The 21601-nt window shown below is 43.4% G+C and overlaps 1 protein-coding gene across 3 annotated transcripts in view; it reads left to right on the top strand.

The window, feature by feature from the left end:
- The window catches only part of vezt (vezatin, adherens junctions transmembrane protein), a 77060-nt gene that overhangs the window by 37007 nt on the left and 18452 nt on the right, over window positions 1-21601 (top strand). For all 3 annotated transcript variants that reach the window (XM_068058780.1, XM_068058781.1, XM_068058783.1), the window contains 4 exons: window positions 764-850; window positions 7713-7888; window positions 10353-10637; window positions 15657-15803. In XM_068058780.1, coding sequence (XP_067914881.1) covers window positions 764-850; window positions 7713-7888; window positions 10353-10637; window positions 15657-15803 — 695 coding nt within the window. The remainder of the gene's footprint in view (window positions 1-763; window positions 851-7712; window positions 7889-10352; window positions 10638-15656; window positions 15804-21601) is intronic.

Below are 21601 nucleotides of genomic sequence, written 5' to 3'. Positions count from 1 at the left end.
ATAATCTCCGTCAGCCCCATAACCCTCCCAAAAAATTTGCATTATCTAATTCTGGCTGCTTGGGCCCTAAACTCTCTCCTCTCTAGCTCTATTTTCTCCTTTAAGACACTTCTTATAACCTACTTCTTTGACCAAGCTTTTGGCCACTGCCCTAATAATGCGTTATATAGCTTGGTGTTAAATTTTGCATTATAACACTCCTTTGAAGCACCTTGGGATGTTTTATTACATCAAAGGCTGCTATATAAATACAAGTTATTGTTAAAAGATAAACAGGTAAAATAGATTTTTAAAAAACATGAATTATGCACTTAAGAGTTGAAAACTGTACTTACCTCTCCTAAAACTTAAATGTATCTGCAGGATGTGACTCTGGAAATCAAGTAAGGGGGTTAGAGAATGCTTGAGGAGGTGGTGGTGAGGGGTTGAGGAAGACCTGTGCAATTTAGCAAGTCCTTGGCACAGGGTAGAAGTTGACATAATGATGAGGAAAGAGCTATTCCCCCGGGTCAATCAAGATAGTTCATCTTCCTAGTGTGTGAGATGTTGGAATGACAAAAAAAATGACAGGTTTCATTTAAAAATCTACTTTGTGAGACACACACATTGGCGCCTAATGAGCAGAGATTATTTAACTGCATTCATGCATTTAATGTAAGCATTTTGATAGACATTTCTTGCCTGATTTTATAGGTTATCTGGCTGGAATTGTGACCAACAGCCAAATAGCTGTTTATTTTGTCTTGTTTTTTTCATAATGCAGAGAAACTTTTTAATGAAGAGCATTCATGTTCTTCGAAAATGGAATCCATTCACTGGAACCAAAAGAAAAGAAGATTTGGAATCAATGGTAAGTTTTTGCATAACTATCTTGCAACTTCATTAGAGAGCTTTTCTACCCTGCAGTTTATAATTGTCTTTTTTTTGTCAGGAAATGGTCTTTGCATTAAATGGCTTTTTAAATTTAAAACTGCAGAATTTCCTTCTAATGCATTTCCAAGACCATGTTTGATATAATGAAAATCTATGTTTTGTGAATTTTGTATGCCTGGAACTGAGAGGCTTGATAAAATTGATTTCATTGTTTACAGTGGTAATAGCTGTACAGAATGTACGGAATCTTGCATCTTCCTTCACTGCAAACTGCTAATGTAAGAAATCTTGTACAGGACTTGTTGTCTTCAGAATGTGAATTACAATCTGAATTAATATTTCTGCTTTTCTCAAACTAATCTCTCAGCACACCTGCTACATATTGGCAAGCAAAGAAATATTTTATGTTGCTCTCTTGGTTCCTCCTCACCCTACCACATATGCTTGATCTGTCTGCTCTCTGAAGGTCCGTTCTTATTGCTTCACTTCAAAGCACTAATTAAAAATTCATCCTTTCGCAGATAAAGGCAGCTGGAGCTCAGCTGACTCCACAGTAAAATACAGTGCTGCATTCAGAAGCCATCCTAGAACAATAGAATTTACTTAAGTGTGACATGGATAAGCAAGACATCTGTTTTATGGGGATAGGCAGCTGGGAACAGATTTTGCTTAACAATTTCCAAATGTATGGGGCCATTGGTTTATCAGGAAGACTAAATCCTATCCATATGCTTAGGGCTGCTGTTCCATCAGCTGGCATTTCAGTCAGCTGCGAAATTCAACTTTCTTTGTGCTTCACCAGAGTAATGGAGTCTCACAGCTGTCTGCAATGCTGATGTCACAGTTCAGAATTTCTGTTATCACTGAGAGGATTTGAGAATGAGTTATATTTAAGGATTATGTTTGAAAACAAAGTGAATTTGCACAAGTTTTTTTAAAAATAAAAGACTGTAGCACTGAGTCAGAAGTTGGGGCTGTGTTCATGTGCCTACTATCCCTTATTGTTGTCTACAATGACCAGAAGCATTAAGTTATCATAGGGGCAATTTTAACCTAACCTGCTCAGTGTGAAGCAGATATGATCAGATTGACCACCTGTTTTACACACTGCTTCATTTTACTTTACATTGAATTCGATGGAAAGTAAAATGGAGTCGTGTATAAAATAGGCAGCCAATCTGATCCCATCCGTTTCCCACCGAGAGTGGTAGGTCATTGGAAACCAGAGGGGTGATAGACCTATCAAAACAGCCACACAATAATTCTATTCATTTCAGACCTACATGAGGTGTCCACTGAGAATATACTCTTGGAATGGAAGAGGGGCAGCAATTTGTTTAGTTAACAGACCCACTGTTGAATCCCTGAACAGGGAAGGAGTCAGAGCCCTGCCCTTCCACTTCCTGTGAACACTCAGAATATAGGAGAAAAGAGACATGTGGGCAGTCAACCAACCAACTATGGGAAGGAAGCCGGGCTTGTGAAGGGAAAGTCGCTTATCGTAAGCCCAGAGCTGATCACAATTGGAAGTGTGAGCCAGCTTGCTGGCCATAAAACAAAGTAGTTTCATGAATAGTACCTGGCCTTAATCTCACAAAAGCACTTCAGAGACGGTATCTAGTTCGTATCTCAGGGGGCATCTTTTGGTATTTCCCTGAGTTACGCAATTCTGTCATTGAACACTGAGCAGTACAGACATTCCTGAGCATAAGATGCTTCCGAAAATGAGCAGCATCACCGCACCCAAGAGAATTTCCAAACATAAACGTGAAATTTGTAATAACTGTTAACTCAAATACTGATAAATTTGGAAGCCCCAAGCAGAATAATTAGCAGAGACTTTTGTAAGATGTTTTTATTGGGTCAATCAGTTTCTACTCTGGTGTCCTGATTTAACTGCCTCTACTGTATCACGTTATAGGATATTATTCATGGGCACTGGGTCAGCTTTCTTATGTATGCTGACAACTCTCTGCTCCACATCTCTCCAGTACACTCAACTCAATAATTGCCAATGTGCTGTCAAATTCCGTGCCTAACATCGAGTCATGGATGACACAGAGCTTTCTCCAACTTAACATTGGCAGGTCCAAACCTATTGTGTTTAGTTCTTTCCAAAAACTCTGCAGCCTAGCTGCTGATTCTGTCCTCCAACGCAGACACTCACTCTCATTGAACCTGACAGTGCACAACATCAGTGTTCTATTTGATTCTGAGCTGAACTTCAAAAGCCGCATCTTGTTCAGCACTAGACCATCTCTACCTTCATAATGTTGCTTGCCTGTGCTGTTACCTGGCCACCACTGCTGAAACACTCGCACGTGCCTTTTATCATCTCTGGGCTGAACTTCTCCAGTATTTGTTTCGAACTCCTAAGCTCCACCTTACACAAACTACAATTGATCCAAAACAACTTGAATTCTGTCACATTATCTTCCCTATTCATTGATCTCCACTCATTCCCTGTCCCCATCCTCGGGATGTCCTTGGGACGGAGCTAATGCTGGCAAGTTGACAATTAATTGCACTCCACCCCCAATTGCCCTGAGAAAGTGGTGGTGGACCTTCTTGAATCATTGCAGTCCTTGTGGTGGTGATGCTCTCACAATGGTGTTAAGTGGGGAATTCCAGAATATTGATCTATGATGATGAAGGAATGCATTCTTTGACCAAATCAGGATGGTATGTGACTTGGATGTGATGGTTTTCCCACAACTTTACTTGTTGCTAGAGGTTGCAAGACTGGAAGTTGAAATAAACTTGGTGAGTTGCTGCAGTGCATCCTATAGATAGTATGTACTGCAGCCAGTATGTTGCTGCTGAAGAAGGTAGATATTGAGTCCAGTAATGAGGGTGTCAGTCAAGCTGACTGCTATGTTCTGAATGGTGCCAAGCTTCTTCAGTGTTACAGCTGTATCCATACAAGACAGTGTTGGGTAATCCATAACACTACGGTTTGTCATTTTTATAAATGACCTGGAAGAGGGTGTAGAAGGGTGGGTTAGTAAATTTGCGGATGACACTAAGGTCGGTGGAGTTGTGGATAGTGCCGAGGGATGTTGTAGGGTACAGAGGGACATAGATAGGCTGCAGAGCTGGGCTGAGAGATGGCAAATGGAGTTTAATGCGGAAAAGTGCGAGGTGATTCACTTTGGAAGGAGTAACAGGAATGCAGAGTACTGGGCTAATGGGAAGATTCTTGGTAGTGCAGATGAACAGAGAGATCTTGGTGTCCAGGTGCATAAATCCCTGAAGGTTGCTAACCAGGTTAATAGGGCTGTTAAGAAGGCATATGGTGTGTTAGCTTTTATTAGTAGGGGGATCGAGTTTCGGAGCCACGATGTCTTGCTGCAGCTGTACAAAACTCTGGTGAGACCGCACCTGGAGTATTGCGTGCAGTTCTGGTCACCGCATTATAGGAAGGATGTGGAAGCTATGGAAAGGGTGCAGAGGAGATTTACTAGGATGTTGCCTGGTATGGAGGGAAGGTCTTACGAGGAAAGGCTGAGGGACTTGAGGTTGTTTTCGTTGGAGAGAAGGAGGAGGAGAGGTGACTTAATAGAGACATATAAGATAATCAGAGGGTTAGATAGGGTGGATAGTGAGAGTCTTTTTCCTCGGATGGTGATGGCAAACACGAGGGGACATAGCTTTAAGTTGAGGGGTGATAGATATAGGACAGATGGGAGAGGTAGTTTCTTTACTCAGAGTAGTAGGGGCGTGGAACGCCCTGCCTGCAACAGTAGTAGACTCGCCAACTTTAAGGGCATTTAAGTGGTCATTGGATAGACATATGGATGAAAATGGAATAGTGTAGGTCAGATGGTTTCACAGGTCGGCGCAACATCGAGGGCCGAAGGGCCTGTACTGCGCTGTAATGTTCTAATTCTAATTCTACGGATTTGAACTTTCCATATAGTGGAGAATTTTTGAGGTGTCTGGAGATGACCCTCTTGTTGCAGAATATCTAGTCTCTGTCCTGCTTTTGTAGCCATGCTGTTGATACAGCTGGTCGAGTTAAGCTTCTGGTCAGTGGTGACTTCCTCCACGATTCTGATGGTGGGGTCTTGGTGATGACAGTGCTGTTGAAAGTCTGGGGGTTGATGGTTAGGCCTCTTCTGGTGAGAGATAGTCATTGCCTGACATTTAAGTCGTATAAATTGTAACTGGGGCTTGTGAACCCAAGCTTAGATATTGTCCAGAACCTGCTGTAGCCAGGCACATTGACAAATGAGGGGGAATCATTAGTGAAAAGCCCCAGTCCTGACTTTATAACGGAGGGAAGATCATTGACAAAGCAGCCGACAGTGCTTGAGCTGAGGACTCCTGTAATGATGTCCTGGGACTGCAATGATTGACATCAAACAAACATGGCTATCTGTGTTTGTGTCTGGTGTGACTGCAGCCACTGGATTGTTTATCCCTTGACTCCCGTCATCCTCAGTTTCGCTTGAGCTCCTTGGTGCCATGCTCTTGCCTAGATGTTGGGCAGTTACTCTCTTCAACCTTTTCCAACCCTACATACCAACCTACATAGGTGCCAGGTGTGGCTCAATAGGAAGCACTTTCACCTCTGAATCAGAAAGTTGTGCATTCAATCCTACTCCTGATAGTTGAGCATATAATCGTGGTCATCAGTCCTGTGCAATACTTGAGTCTTTTGGATGAGATGTTAATGTGAGGCCTAGTCTGCACTGGTGGATATAAAAGATCTCACGGCAGTATTTTGAAGAAGATGGGAAGTTCTCCTTGGTGCATTGGCAATATTTATTCCTCAGCCAGCATCACTAAAAACAGATTACCTGGTCGTTATCACATTGCTTGCTGTTTTTGTTATCTTGTAGTCTGCAAATTGGCTGCCACGTTTCCTACATTACAACAGTAACTACACCTCAGCAGTAAACTGTGGCTGTAAAGCAGTTTGGTGTGTCCTGAAGTTAAAAAAGATGCTACATAAAGATTTACAAGAATGGTTCCAGGGATGAGAGACTTCATTTACCTGGATACATTGGAGAACCTGGCGTTGTTCTCCTTAGAGAAGAGAAGGTTGAGAAGAGATTTGATAGAGGTGTTCAAAATCATGAGGGCTCTGGACAGAGTAGAAAAGGAGAAACTATTCCCATTGGCAGAAGGGTCGAGAACCAGAGGACACTGATTGATTTAAGGTGAATGTCAAAAGAACCAAAGGAAAATCTCTTTTATGCAGTGAGTAGTTAGGATCTGGAATGTGCTGCTTGAGAGTGTGGTGGAGGCAGGTTCAAAAGGCGGGGGAGTACAACTAGGTGAGCTGCTTTTGCAGAGAGCCAGCATGGACATGACAGGCTGAATGGCCTCCTGTGCTGTCACCTTTCTATGATTCTATAAATGCAAGACTTTCTTTACTGTTTACGTGCTCCGTTTTTCCAGCTTTAATACATTTCCTGTCTACTTCCTGCTCCATCTTTGTTGGTAAATCCTTCAGTTGTCTTGCCCCTAAACCCTTCCTCTTGTCCTACCTTGAAAAGCCTTTTCAAAACCTATCACTTTGAATATTCTATCTTTTCCTACTATTGCTCATGTTGCTTCTGAGGAACACCTTGGGAGATATTGTGTTAAAGGCACTAGATAAATGTAACATTTGACAATGGTAGGAGTAGTGGTGTGCAAGAAAGAGGATAGTTTTTTTGTATATAAGGTAGCCAATGAATTTGGGGACAGCCCTCCAGACTCTTCCAGGTTGGTCAGTAGTGGCGCTGCCGAGCCACTCTTGGTGATGGACATTGAAGTCCCCCAGCCAGAGTACATTCTGTGCCGTTGCTACTCTTAGTGCTTCTTCCAATTGCTGTTCAACATGGAGAAGCACTGATTCATCAGTTGGGGGGGGGGAACGATGGGTTTGCGGCAATAGGTAGTAATCAGCAGGAGGTTTCCTTGCCCATGACCTGATGCCATGAGACTTCGTGGGGTCCGCGTCAATGTTGAGGACTCCCAGGGCAACTCCTTCCCAACTGTATACCACTGTGCCACCACCCCAGGGATAGTGATGATGGTGTCAGGACATTGTCTGTAAGGTATGATTTCATGAATATGACTATGTCAGACTGTTGCTTGACTAGTCTGTGGGACAGCTCTCCCAACTTTGGTATAAGCCCCCAGATGTTAGTAAGGAGGACTTTGCTGGGTTGACAGGGCTGGGTTTGCCGTTGTCAATGCTGGGTAGTCCGTCCAGTTTCATTCCTTTTCTTAAACTTTGTAGCGATTTTGGTACAAGTGAGTGGCTTACTAGGCCATTTCAGAGTCAACCACCAACCACATTGCTTTGGGTCTGGAATCACATGGAGGCCAGACCAGGTAAGAATGGCAGATTTCCTTCCCTGAAGGACAATAGTGAACTAGGTGGATTTTTACAACAATCGACAGTGGTTTCATGGTCATCATTTGACTAGCTTTTAATTCCAGATTGATTATTTGGATGCGAACCCATGTCCCCAGAGCATTAGCCTAGGCCTCTGGATTACTAGTCCAGCGACATTGCTGCTACCCTACCGTCTCCCTCCCCTCAAAGTAGTCTTTTATACTCATGGGGCATACTTTACCTTTTATGCATTTCACTCCTTGATATCAATTAGCCTACTATTAAGATACACCTGATAGTGTTATTTTGTAACATTACTTTCATGGGAATTATTAAGAAGCATTTGCATTTACTGGAAAAATATCCAAAGTATCTAATCAAAATGAGCATCGATTGGCTTAAAGCTACCTGCAACATACTGTATATATAGGTTGTCTCCATGCTTCACATCCTGTATATAATTTACAAAAATAGTAACCCATTATTTCCTCGCCTGCTTAACAAGGATATTGGATTTCGACTGTGCTCTCTATGCACCATCCTGGAACAGGAAGTGCTTCTGCAGGAGGATATGGAGCTGATTGAGCTACTCGACCCCAGCATCCTGCGATCAACACAAACCCAGCAACAGGAAAATGGCTACCTGCCAGCCCAATGGCTGTGGGGAACTCCTAATATTTGGTATGCTTCCTATAATACTTTTCTTGTGCTTTCTAACAGTCTTTCATTTAAAATAAAACAATATCCATAAGTAAAGTTTGCAAGTATAAATAATGTGTTCTGCCCTAAGGAAGGTCCTAATTCAAGTATCATACATGAGGTTCTTCAACCACTTAGAGTATCTGAGGTGGTTCCCTATTGCCATCCTCACACTTTTTACCTTCTAAGTGGACTGTAACCAAGGCTAAAGAGCCCCACCTACCTTTTACAATTGGGAGTTACCTGCACCCATCAGAAGCAAGCACCCCCAAAGCACATCAACCCAGTCTTCAGAGCCATGCTCTGGTCTCGATTCACCTGGGCTCTTTGGAGTGGGGCTGTAAATCAGAGGTGGGAGCATCACTCCTAAGCTGCTGGTCACTCTGTTCGAAAGTGAACCCAGCAGGATTTAGAAACTATTGTCGTTTCCATTCACCAGGTCTGTCTCGAGTAGGGCTCGAACCCTTCACCTCTGACTCAGATAGGAATGTTACCACTAACCTAAAGGCTCTCTCCAAATAATGTATGGTTTTATAATGTTTGCTTTGTAGCTTTTTATTTGTTCATGGGACGGTTGGCTAGACCAACATTTATTGCCCATCCCTAATTGCCCTTGAATAGGTGGTGGTGAGCTGCCTTCTTGAACTGCTGCAGTCCAATAATTGACTTTGTAGTGGTTAGATACAATTGAGTGGCTTGCTAGGCCATTTCAGAGGGCATTTAAGAGCCAACCACATTGCTGTGGGTCTGGAGTCATGTGTAGGCCAGCAGATTTCCTTCCCTAAAGGACAATGGTTTCATGGCCATCATTAGACGAGATTGTTTAATTCTAGATTTTTTTATTAATTTGAATTCAAATTCAACCTTCTGCCGTGGTGGAATTCGAACCCATGAACCCAGAGCAATACCCTGGGTCTCTGGGTTACTAGTCTAGTGACAATACCACTATGCCACCGCCTCCCCTATTAAAGGAGGGGAAGCTAGAAGCTATTTTCTGTACAAAGCACTTTGTTATTGGAAAAATAAAATGCAGGATGTGTTCTGATTTTTGTGCAATGTTCTCAGTTTCATGGGGACCTGCCATGTTGGGTCTCTGCTCTGCTCCCAAGCTTCTCTACTGCTGTAGGCTGCGGAAGTTCCTACACTTATCTCAGCATGGTCCCGTTAGTGGAAGCTCTCACTTTTGACCAGCCTGGGAGCCAGATCCTATCAACAGGGTCAAAACTAAGCTTATCGCCTTAGATTTTTTTATCCTTTTGTTCTAAAACGAGAGAGTATGCCTGGTTGAGATGGTCCTCATCTAGCATTTCCTTCTTATTTCAAATACTTGTTTTCTCATTATTGTCCCCAATATTGTGTTAATGAAGCATGCCTGTTGAATAGGATGTTACATAATTTTAGTGCTTGAAAATCTTAGATTAATAATAAATCTTTACTTGTCTGCAAATCTTCTCAAAAATGCAGATGCTGTGAAACTCCGCACCATTACTTAGAGTGTAAAAAATGGGGTGATTTAAATGTTCTTCCTATCCTTTAGATCAGGTGTTAGACTGAAGTCACATCTGCTGTACCAATTGTTTCACTTTACTTTCATTTCATCCTGACAGCTCTACCCATATTCCCCACTCGGTCTGCCACTGACATGGTCCCAGATTTTCAGTTTACTAAATTTTCTTTCGTTTGCAAATCTATTTCCCATCCTGATAGCTGTACAGGCATCCCATCCTGATAGCTGTACAGGCATCCCTGCACCCAACACCCAGCACCCATCCTTGCCCTAAAACCCACTGGTGGTCATCACTTAATATGGTCACCCCCTCTCGCTCAACTCTGAACGTTGATTTTTCCCCCCACTGTCCCACTCTGAGTGGTGTTCCCCCGTCCCAGGCTTGGAAGGCTTGCCTGCTGAGTAATGTAAGCAGGGCTCCTGCTGCCCCTGATTGCTGTACTTGTGTGGATGTTGGGTGAAGACCAGATTGTTTTTTTCAGCTCTGCTGCTTCTGGACCTGTAGATGACATGTCTAATTAAAACCTACATCTCTGACCAAGCATTTGGTGACCTCCGAATGTGTCCTTTGGCTCAGTGTCAATTTTGTCTGATTATGCCCCTGTGTACCTCGAGATGTTTTGCTGCGTTAAAGGTACTATATGAATGTAAGTTGTTATTGGCATTGTTTAAGAAGAATGACTGCTTGGGCAAGTTATCATGAAGGGACCAACACCCCCAGGAGGAGTCAATATCTTCAAGGGAATGTGAGGAAAGACAATTGATGGGGGAAGAAAAATAATGCAGTCTTATAGTAGTGGAAATACAGGTGCGTTCTTAACTTGGGTTAAAAATGGTGGCTGTTTTAGGGTATTTAGTTTCTGTTGTTTACTTGTATCTTGCTGAACTATATGAGCAGACTTCCAGAGTACTAAGTTTTTGCTTCTTCTTGCATATTAGGGATGTTTCAGTATTGGCTGTCCTTGCTAGTGCCTTGGTCATGACCCCAAACCTCAGTGATGCCTTCCCTTGGGTCATAGTAGGAATGGGCCTGTTTGGGTCCAGTCTTTATATGGTTTTCAGAAGCTTCAGTTTATGGAGTACAGCCAAGCTCCAGCGATCTATGAGAAAATGCAGTGTATGTCTGGAAAATATAGTCATGAATAGCCACGCCTTCACCAGTCTTGTGCGAAAAACCCTCCGACAGATTCAGGAGACCGAAGTCATTTCGAGAGGATTCATGCTGTGAGTCCTTTTATATGAATATTGCCTTTTGTTTCACTACTGCTGTTTAAGTTAATTTATTTTTCAGTTTATTTTTGTTTTGCTGTGTAAAGGTCCTCAATCTTTTGAAAATGCTGTCATTTTGTTCGAACAAAGTGTTGTAATTGTAAACATATGTGGGATAGTGAGATTAATGTACAGAGAATGTAGATCCAGAGAATTATCAACAAATGAAATACAATTTTCACCTGATTAATAAACCTGTGTGCCTTGTGATGTCTGGAGAAATGCTTTACATCATATTGCCAAAAGAAAACAAGATTACAATGGCAGCTAATGAGTAAAATAAAACGGACCTCTGAATATTGCCTGTTAAGCATCTTAGTTGGCTTCCTGCCACATGCTGAAGTCATATCCTGTGAAGAAAATGACATCATACCAGACCATACGATTTGGGAGCAAAAGTAGGCCATTCGGCCCGTCAAGCCCGCTCCTCCATTCAATAAGATCATGACTGATCTGTTTCTGTCTCGAATTCCACACTCCCATCTACCCCCGATAACCTTTGATTCCCTTGCCTAACAAGAATCTATCTACCTCTGCCTTGAAAATATTCAATGACCCCGCCTCCAGCACCTTCTGAGGCAGAGAATTCCAAAATCGCACAACCCTCTGAGGGAAAAAGTTTCTCCTTGTCTTTGTCCTAAAAGGGCGACCCCTAATTTTAAAACAGTGCCCCCTTGTTCTGGACTCGCCCACAAGAGGAAACATCCTTTCTACATCCACCTTGTCAAGACCGTTCAGGATCTTATACACTTCAATCAAGTCTCCCCTCACTCTTCTAAATTCCAGTGAAAACAAGTCCAGTCTGTCCAACCTTTCCTCATAAGACAACCCGTTGATTCCAGGTATCAATCCAGTAAACCTCCTCGGAACCGCCTCCAGCGCATTCACATTCCTCCTTAAATAAGGAGACCAAAATCGCACACAGTATTCGAGATGTGATCTCAACAATGACCTGTATAACTGAAGCATAACATCCTTACTTTTATTTTCAATTCCTCTCATAATAAAGGATGGCATTCCATTAGTCTTTATTGCTTGCTGTACCTGCATACTAACTTTTTGTGACTCATGCACTAAAACACTAGATCCCTCTGTACCTCGGAATTCTGCAGTTGTTCCCCATTTAAGAAATACTCAGCTTTTTTTATCCTCAGCCAATCCACTGTCATTGTATAGCCATGTGAGATAACTTCATACAAAGTCCCCAAGTATACTATTAGGGAAGTAAACATGTGGTTAAGGGAGTGGTGTGGGAAAGAGGGGTTCCATTTCATGGGGCATTGGCATCAGTTTTGGAACCGGGGGGATCTGTACCGATGGGACGGTCTCCACCTGAACCGATCTGGAACCAGTGTTCTAGCGAAACGGATAAATAGGGTGGTCTCTAGGACTTTAAACTAGTGACTCGGGGGGAAGGGAAAGGGAAAAACGACAGGGTGTATGATGATAAATAAAAAGGTAAGCAGCAGGTTAACATGTGTGCAGGAGGGTTTAAGTTCAAGGCAGACGATGAAAGAAGCAGAAAGGAAGGATAACTCAGGAGTTATTATTAGAGATGTTGGGAATCATGAGGGTAAGAAAGCTAGCATAAAGGCACTTTACCTGAATGCTCGTAGCATTCGTAACAAGGTTGATGAGTTAACGGCACAAATCATCGCGAATAAATATGATTTGGTAGCCATTACGGAGACATGGTTACAGGTTGGTCACGACTGGGAGTTAAATATCCAGGGGTACCAGACTATTCGGAAGGACAGACAGGAAGGTAAGGGAGGTGGTGTAGCTCTGATACTCAAGGACGACATCAGGGCAGTGCTGAGAGATGATATAGGTTCTATGGAGAATGAGGTTGAATCCATTTGGGTGGAAATTAGAAACTCTAAGAAGAAAAAGTCATTGATAGGCATAGTCTATAGGCCACCAAATAATATCACATTGGGGCGGGCAATAAACAAAGAAATAACTAATGCCTGTAAAAATGGTACGGCAATTATCATGGGGGATTTTAATCTACATGTAGATTGGTCAAACCAGCTCAGTCAGGGTAGCCTTGAGGAGGAATTCGTTGAGTGTATCCGTGATAGTTTTCTTGAACAGTATGTTATGGAACCGACGAGGGAGCAAGCTATCCTAGATCTAGTACTGTGTAATGAGACAGGAATAATTAATGACCTCATGGTTAGGGATCCTCTTGGAAGGAATGATCACAGTATGGTTGAATTTAGAATACAGATGGAGAGTGTGAAGATAAAATCCAATACCAGGGTCCTGCGCTTGAACAAGGGGGACTACAATAGAATGAGGGAGGACTTGGCTAAAGTGGACTGGAAACAAAGATTTTACGGTGGGACAGTTGACGAGCAGTGGAGGACTTTCAAAGCAATTTTTCAAAGTGCTCAGCAAAAGTATATTCCAGTGAAAAGGAAGGACTGGAAGAAAAGGGGTAATCTGCCATGGGTGTCTAAGGAAATAAGGGAGGCTATCAAATTGAAAAAGAAGGCATACAAAGTGCCCAAAAGCAGGATGAAACTAGAAGATTGGGAAAACTTTAAAGGTAACAGAAAGCTACAAAAAGAGCTATAAAGAAAAGTAAGATGGAACATGAGAAAAAACTAGCACAGAATATAAAGACAGATAGCAAAAGTTTCTATAAATATATAAAACGAAAAAGAGTGGCTAAAGTAAACGTTGGTCCTTTAGAGGATGAGAAGGGGAAATTAGTTATGGGATATGATGAAATGGCCGAGGCATTGAACAGGTATTTTGTATCGGTCTTCTCAGTGGAGGACATTAATAACATGCCAGTAATTGACAAAGAGACGAACGTAGGTGAGGACCTGGGAACAATCATTATTACAGAAGAGGTAGTGTTGGGCAAGCTAATGGAGCTAAGGATTGATAAGTCTCCTGGCCCTGATGGAATGCATCCCAGGGTCCTAAAAGAGATGGCGGGAGAAATAGCAGGTGCACTGATGGTAATTTTCCAAAATTCGCTGGACTCTGGGGTAGTCCCAGTTGATTGGAAAACAGCAGATGTGACGCCACTGTTTAAAAAGGGAGGTAGACAAAAGATGGGGAATTATAGACCGATTAGCTTAACCTCTGTAGTGGGGAAGATGCTTGAGTCTGTTATCAAGGAAGAAATAGCAGGGCATCTCGATAGAAATTGTCCCGTTGGGCAGATGCAGCATGGGTTCATGAAGGGCTGGTCATGCTTGACAAATCTTTTGGAATTCTATGATGACATTACGAGCAAGGTGGACAATGGGGACCCAGTGGATGTGGTGTACCTAGATTTCCAAAAGGCCTTCGACAAGGTGCCGCACAAGAGGCTGCTGCATAAGACAAGGATGCATGGCGTCGGGTAAAGTATTAGCATGGATAGAAGATTGGTTGACTAACAGGAAGCAGAGAGTGGGGATAAATGAGTGCTATTCTGGTTGACAGTCAGTCACTAGTGGTGTGCCTCAGGGATCGGTGTTGGAACCGCAATTATTTACAATTTATATAGATGATTTGGAGTTGGGGACCACGTGTAGGGTGTCAAAGTTTGCAGATGACACTAAGATGAGCGGCAGAGCAAAGTGTGCAGATGACTGAAACTTTGCAGAGGAACATAGATACATTGAGTGAGTGGGCAAAGGTCTGGCAGATGGAATACAGTGTTAATAAATGTGAAGTCATTCATTTCGGTAGGAGTAACAGTAAAAAGGATTATTACTTGAATGGTAAAAAGTTTCAGCATGCTGCTATGCAGAGGGACCTAGGTGTCCTTGTGCATGAATCGCAGAAGGTTGGTCTGCAGGTACAGCAAGTAATTAGGAAGGCAAATGGAATTTTGTCCTTCATTGCTAAAGGGATTGAGTTTAAAAGCAGAGAGGTTATGTTGCAGCTGTATAAGTTACTGGTGAGGCCGCACCTGGAGTACTGTGTGCAGTTTTGGTCTCCTTACTTGAGAAAGGATATACTGGCACTGGAGAGGGTGCAGAGGAGGTTCACTAGGTTGATTCCGGAGTTGAGGGGGTTGGCTTATGAGGAGAGACTGAGTAGATTGGGATTGTATTCATTGGAATTCAGAAGAATGAGGGGGGATCTTATAGAAACATATAAAATCATGAAGGGAATAGATAAGAGACAAGTAGAGAGGATGTTTCCACTGGCAGGTGAAGCTAGGACAAGAGGGCATAGCCTCAAGATTAGAGGGAGCAGATTTAGGACTGAATTAAGAAGGAACTTCTTCACCCAGAGGGTTGTTAATCTATGGAATTCCTTGCCCAGGGAAGTAGTTGACGCTTCTTCAGTAAACGTCTTTAAAGCTAAGGTAGATATCTTTTTGAACAATTAAGGGATACGGTGGGAGCGCAGGTAAGTGGATCTGAGTCCACGAAAAGATCAGCCATGATCTTATTGAATGGCGGAGCAGGCTCGAGGGGCCGGACGGCCTACTCCTGCTCCTTGTTCTTATGATCTTGTACAGGTTATTAACATGAAATTGTCTGATTAAAACCAATAGAGAAGAGGAAACAAATATTGTTTATGAAGTATTACACTGAATAAACGTTTTAAAATTTCTTACCTCACCATTTGATTCTTCACTTCATGCTTTGCCTATCCTGAATAACTTCTCAAAAATTTACTTTATTCATATATTTTCACTGATTTGCTAATTTTAGCTACAGCTGGAATTAAGTCTACATTTTCCAATATTTATAACTCTAGGTGCAATTCATATGATGTAAATATCCTTTAGGAGCTACAAAACTTTATGCTTTTATTCACACATTTAAAATATAAGTTACGTTGGTAATGGGATTCTGTATGGAATTAAATATGGAATTTGGTGTGTTTTTCCTCTCCAATTATTTATTCACTTAATGGTATCGTTCAAGAAAGGAATCACAAATTGAGCTTTAACTACAACCAGTCCTGCAGAGAGATCAGTGCAATATTTAGAGCTAACTTTTTGTTTTCCAGGGTGACTGCTGCATGTCCTGCCAGTAAACTGGGAAGCTCTTGGCAACAGCAAAACCAGCAGCTAATTGGCCTTCGGAAGGCAGTGTACAGATCAGTGAAATCTGCCTATCGAGCTTCTCGAGTAGCCACCTGCCAGATGCTGAAGTCATATCCTTTTGTTATGAATATCGTCGCAAGCCACTCACCAAGTGCTCTATGTTTCCAAACTGCATCAATAGATTTAAAGCATAGATACAAAAGTAGGTTATTTAGCCCCTCGAGCTCGTACTGCCGTCCGGAAGCAGCATGCAACAGACAGGGCTAGGCGATCCCACAACCAACTGATCAGATCAAAGCTCTGCAGTCCTACCACATCCAATTGTGAATGGTGGTGGACAACTAAACAATTAACAGGAGAAGGAGGAGGCTCCACAAATATCCCCATCCTCAATGATGAGGGAGCCCAGCACATTAGTGCAAAAGACAAGGCTAAAGCATTTGCTGCAATCTTCAGACAGAAGTGCCAAGTGGATAATCCAACTTGGCCTCTTCCTGAAGTCCCCAGCATTCACAGATGCCAGTCTTCAGCCAATCCGATTCACTCCACATGATATCAACAAAAGGCTGAAGGCACTGGATACAGCAAAGGCTATGGGTCCTGACACCATTCCGGCAATCGTACTGAAGACTTGTGCTCCAGATCTAGCCACGCCCCTAGCTAAGCTGTTTCAGTACAGTTACAACACTGGCATCTACCCGGCAATGTGGAAAATTGCCCTGGTATGTCCTGTGAACAAAAGGCAGGAAAAATCCAACCTGGCCAATTCGCACCCTATCAGTCTACTCTTGATCATCAGCAAAGTGATGGAAGGGGTATTTGACAGTGCTATCAAGCAGCACTTGCTCAGCAATAACCTGCTGACTGATGCTGTGTTTGGGTTCCGCCAGCGCCACTCAGCTCATGACCTCATTTATAGCCTTTGTCCGAAAAAGGAGCGGAACTCCAGAGGTGAGGCGAGAGTGACTGCCCAAGTATGGCATCAAGGAGCCCTAGCAAGACTGGAATCCACGGGAATCGGGGTGGAATTCTCCGCTGGTTGGAGTCATACCAAGCACCGAGGAAGATGGTTGTGGTTGTTGGAGGTCAATCATCTCAGTCCCAGGACATCACTGCAGGAGATCCTGAGGGTAGTGTCCTAGGTCCAACCATCTTCAACTGCTTCATCAATGGCCTTCCCTCCATCATAAGGTCAGAAGTGGGGATGCTCGCCGATGATTGCACAATGTTCACCATTCGTGACTCCTCAGATACTGAAGCAGCCCATGTCCATATGCAGCAAGACCTGGACAACATTTGGGCTGTTAGGTGGCAAGTAACATTTGCGTCACACAAGTTCCAGGCAATGACCATCTCAAACAAGAGAGAATCTAACCATCACTCCTTGACGTTCAATGGCATTACCATTGCTGAATCCCCACTATCAACATCCTGGGGGTTACCATTGACCAGAAGCTAAACTGGACCAACCACATAAATACTGTGGCTACAAGAGCAGGTCAGAGGCTGGGAATTCGTCGGCGAGTAACTGACCTCTAGTGTCTTCAGTGCCTGTCCACCATCTTCAAGGCGCAAATCAGGAGTGCGATGGAATACTCTCCACTTGCCTGAATGGGTGTGGCTCCAACAACACTCAAGAAGCTCGTCACCATCTAGGACAAAGCAGCTCGCTTGATTGTCACCCCATCCACCACCTTCAACATTCACTCCCTTCATCGACGCACAATGGCAGCAGTGTGTACCATCTACAAGATGCGCAGCAGCAACTCACCAAGGTTCCTTCGACAACACCTTCCAAACTCTCAACCTCTACCACCTAATAGGACAAGTGCAGCAGATGCATGGGAACACCACCACCTGCAAGTTTCCCTCCAAGCCACACACCATCCTGACTTGGAACTATATAGCTATTCCTTCACTGTCGCTGGGTCAAAATCCTGGAACTCCCTAACAGCACTGTGAGTGTACCTACACCCCAAGGACTGCAGCGGTTCAAGAAGGCAGCTCACCACCACCTTCTCCAAAGCAATTAGGGATGGGCAATAAATGCTGGCCTAGCCAGCTACTCCCACATCCCAGAAACGAATAAAAAAAATTATATCATTGAACTGTATCTTAATTACATCCACCTTGCCTTATCTCTGTGTCCTTTTAAACCATTGTCTGGCAAAAGTCGATCGCTCTCAGATTTAAAGTTCTTAATCGAGCTAGCATTTGCTGCTTTTTGTGGGAGAGTGTTCCAAACTTCTACAACCTTTTGCTTGAAGTGTTTCCTAACTTCTCTTCTAAAGGGCCTGATTCTGATTTTAAGTTTAAATCCTCTTGTCCTAAATTCCCCTACCAGCATAAAATGTTTCTCCCCATCTAATCTATACTTACTTTGAAAATACAAAAAACCTCAAACAAATCACCCTTAACCATCCATATTTCAGTGGATGCAAGCTTAGTTTATGTAATCTCCGATCATAATCTAACTCTGGGAAAACTGAGTGCAACTGTATCTTAATTTTACACCCCCCCCCCCCCCCCCCCTTCCCAAGAGTGGGATGGTGGCAGGGTGGGGGGCCGTAAAATGGAGTGGGAAGCTCGGGCCCCTTCCTGACCCGCTCCTGCCTCCGCCGTGATTTTACACAGGGCAGTGGTGGTGGAAAACGGCCCACCCACCTGGAGCCAATCAAGGCCCTTAAGTGGCCAATTGACGGCCACTTAAGGGCCTTCGCCCGCTGCCACGGGGACTTTACCCTTGGCCGGTCAGGCGGCCCAGGCTTGAGAAAAGCCACCTGACAAAAGTGGAGGGTCGGGCGCCCGACGGAGGGCCGCCCCCAATGCACCAACGTCCAGCACGCCCCCTGTTTTTCCCCCCCCTTTTCCCCCCTACATAATCGACCCCGATTGCCTCACCAGGACCTGACCGATCACCCCAGCGAGGCCCCAAAAACACACCTTCGAATCAGGGCCATCCTTCCTCCTCCTTGTGGAAGCTGGGTTGCAGTTCCCACAGTGGCCACCGCTCCTGGTGGCGCTGCTGGGACTAAGAGCTGCCGGCCCGCTGATTGGCCGGCAGCTCCATCAGGCAGGACTTCCTGCCTCAATGAGGTGGAAGTCCCGACGAAGCCCAATTCAAGGCCTGGGGACTGTAAAATCTGGAGTAGATCCCCAGGCCCGGCAGCGGCGGGATCACTACCAACTTTTCGGCCGGTGGACCACTTAGAGGCCTGCTCAGGTCGGGAAAAAAGAACCCGACCCAAACCCCACCGATGCAAATCGGGCCCGAGTCCCTCAGATCTTTGCCCTGACCTCGGCCCGACCCGACCATTCCTTTACTTACTTTCCGACTGGGAAGCTCCACAAAGCTGTTCGGTTCACGTCATAGTGACGTCATCGCGCACTGCGCAAAATCCATTACATCCCGGACACCCAGCTCAAGTAAGTTTTTTTAAATTTTTAAAACTTAATGGCAGAGCACTTACTGTGTGTACCCGGCTCGGCCCGACCCAACACATGCTGTCAGGTTCAGGTAGGGGAGCAGGCCTCTAGAACGGCTTCCGTCCGCCAAGGGAAAAATTCTGGCCCATGATTCTTAATCTCGGTGAGACTGACTAATGTGGGTCAACAATGTCCCTGCGTGTAAAATGAATAATGGATCGTGTTAATAAAAATTAGCTGATCACAACAAATCATTTGCAAGTAAATGGAATTTAGGTATCTGACTAGTGAGACCCATTGTACGCAATTTTTTTAAATTTATTTTCTACTCAGAATGTGGGTGACACTGGCAAAGCCACTCTATTGGCCATCCTAGTTGCCCTGAAGGTGTTGGGGTGAGGAAGAGGGCCCTCTCTTTGAACCGCAGCAGTGCCTTAACCTCTGCACTCCTTTTAACCATTAACATCAGGCTGTGAGTTTCCCAAGCCCAGCAGTATCACATATAAAAGCCGTCACATAAAGGGTAAATCTTAATGCAATACTTCCCAGCAGGCTTTCAATTTAATTCTCACAATGGTGTTAAGTAGGCAGTGCCAAGATTTTGACACAGTGATGATGTGGTTTCGAACTACGGTTACAATTGTTAGCACCAAGAGTTACATAGGTGGCCTTAAAGGTTGTAGGGAATCAAAAATCTAATGGGAAGAATTGGATTGGAATTTGTCATCTATGTCGATGATATTTGATATCATTGGGCTGGTAAAGATTGTTCTCAAATTGACTCTGTTATATTGTCAGTGCTAGTGGTTATTGCAAATATAATGCAGTGCTGCAAAAGTTTGTTAACTTTTAACTCACTTGGAAGACCTCAAGGACATGATAGCAAATTCAGAGTACTAGAACTGCTTTACTTAACTACATCTGAAATGCTACAATTTATCACTATTAGATGGCTCTATACTAATAAAGTTCAATATTCAAGATAGTAGCGTGGCCTTGGCAGAGTTCAGATTGCAAAGTAGTATGAGTGTGCTTTAAAGTTAAGTCTCTGACTTTGACTTGTAATTACAAAAGATCTATTGATTTCTGTCTTGAACATGCTCAATAATTGAGCTTCCACAGCCCTCTGGGTTAGAGAATTCCAAAGATTCACCACCCTCTGAGTGAAGATATTCCTCCTCATTTCAGCCTATGTCCCCTGGTTCTAGACTCACCAGCCATGGGAAACATCCTATCTACTTCCACCCTGTCACGCCCTGTAAGAATTTTGTGAGTTTCAATGAGATCACCTTTCATTCTTCGAAACTCTAAAGAATACAGGCCCAGTTTCCTCAGTCTCTCCTCATAAGACAATCCTGCCATCCCAGGGATCAATCTGGTGAACCTCTGTTGCACTCCTGCTGTGGCAAGTATATCCTTCCTTAGATGAGGAGACCAAAACTGTACACAATACTCCAGCTGCGGTCTCACCAAGGCTCTATACAATTGCAGCAAGCCATCTTTACTTCTGTATTCAAAACCCCTTGCGATGAACGCCAACATACCATTTGCCTTCCTTATTGATTATTGCACCTGCATGCTAGCTTTTAGTGACCCATGTCCCATTGGACATCAACACTTCCCAACATCTCACCATTTAAAAAATATTCTGTCTTTCTGTTTATTTCTACCAAAGTGGATAACTTCACACTTATTCACATTATATTTCATCTGCCGTGTTCTTGCCCATTCACTTAGCCTGTCCAAGACTGCTTGAAGCCTCCTTGGATCCTCCTCACAACTTACATTCCCACCTAGTTTTGTGTCATCAGCAAATTTGGAAATATTACAATTGATCCCCACATCTAAATCATTTATATAGATTGTGAACAGCTGTGGCCTGAGCACTGATCCTTGTAGTACCCATTAGTAACAGCCTGCCATCCTGAGAATGACCTGTTTATTCCTACTCTCTGCTCTCTGTTAACCAATTCTCAATCCATACTAGTATATTACCCCCAATCCCATGCGCTCTAATTTTGTTTACTAACCTCCTGTGTGGAACCTTTTCAAAAGCCTTCTGAAAATCCAAATACACCACATCCACTGGTTCTCCTTTATCTATGCTACAAGTAATATCCTCAAAAAACTCCCAACAGGTTTGTCAAACATGATTTCCCTTTCATAGATCCATGTTGACTCTGCCCAATTTTACCATTATTTTCTAAGTGTCCAGTTATCACATCCTTTATAAAACCTGAAACGTTAACTCTCTTTCTCTCTACAGATGCCACCAGACCTGCTGAGCATTTCCAGCATTTTCTGTTTTTATTTCATCATTTGATCTTCATCTACAGACCAAAATTATTCATTGTCTCCATATTTAAAGATTCACAAAGGAAATCAGATTCTCAGAAATCATGTATTTTAAGCCACATATTCCTGCAGTTTCATTAGCTAATTACTAATTATGGAAGGGGGAAAAATAAGCATTTACCTGTTT

This window comes from Heterodontus francisci, chromosome 27 (genome assembly GCF_036365525.1).
Source record: "Heterodontus francisci isolate sHetFra1 chromosome 27, sHetFra1.hap1, whole genome shotgun sequence".
In the NCBI taxonomy this organism is placed as follows: domain Eukaryota; kingdom Metazoa; phylum Chordata; class Chondrichthyes; order Heterodontiformes; family Heterodontidae; genus Heterodontus; species Heterodontus francisci.
Note: the sequence above shows the minus strand (reverse complement) of the source record. Positions and strands in the feature narration are given on the sequence as shown.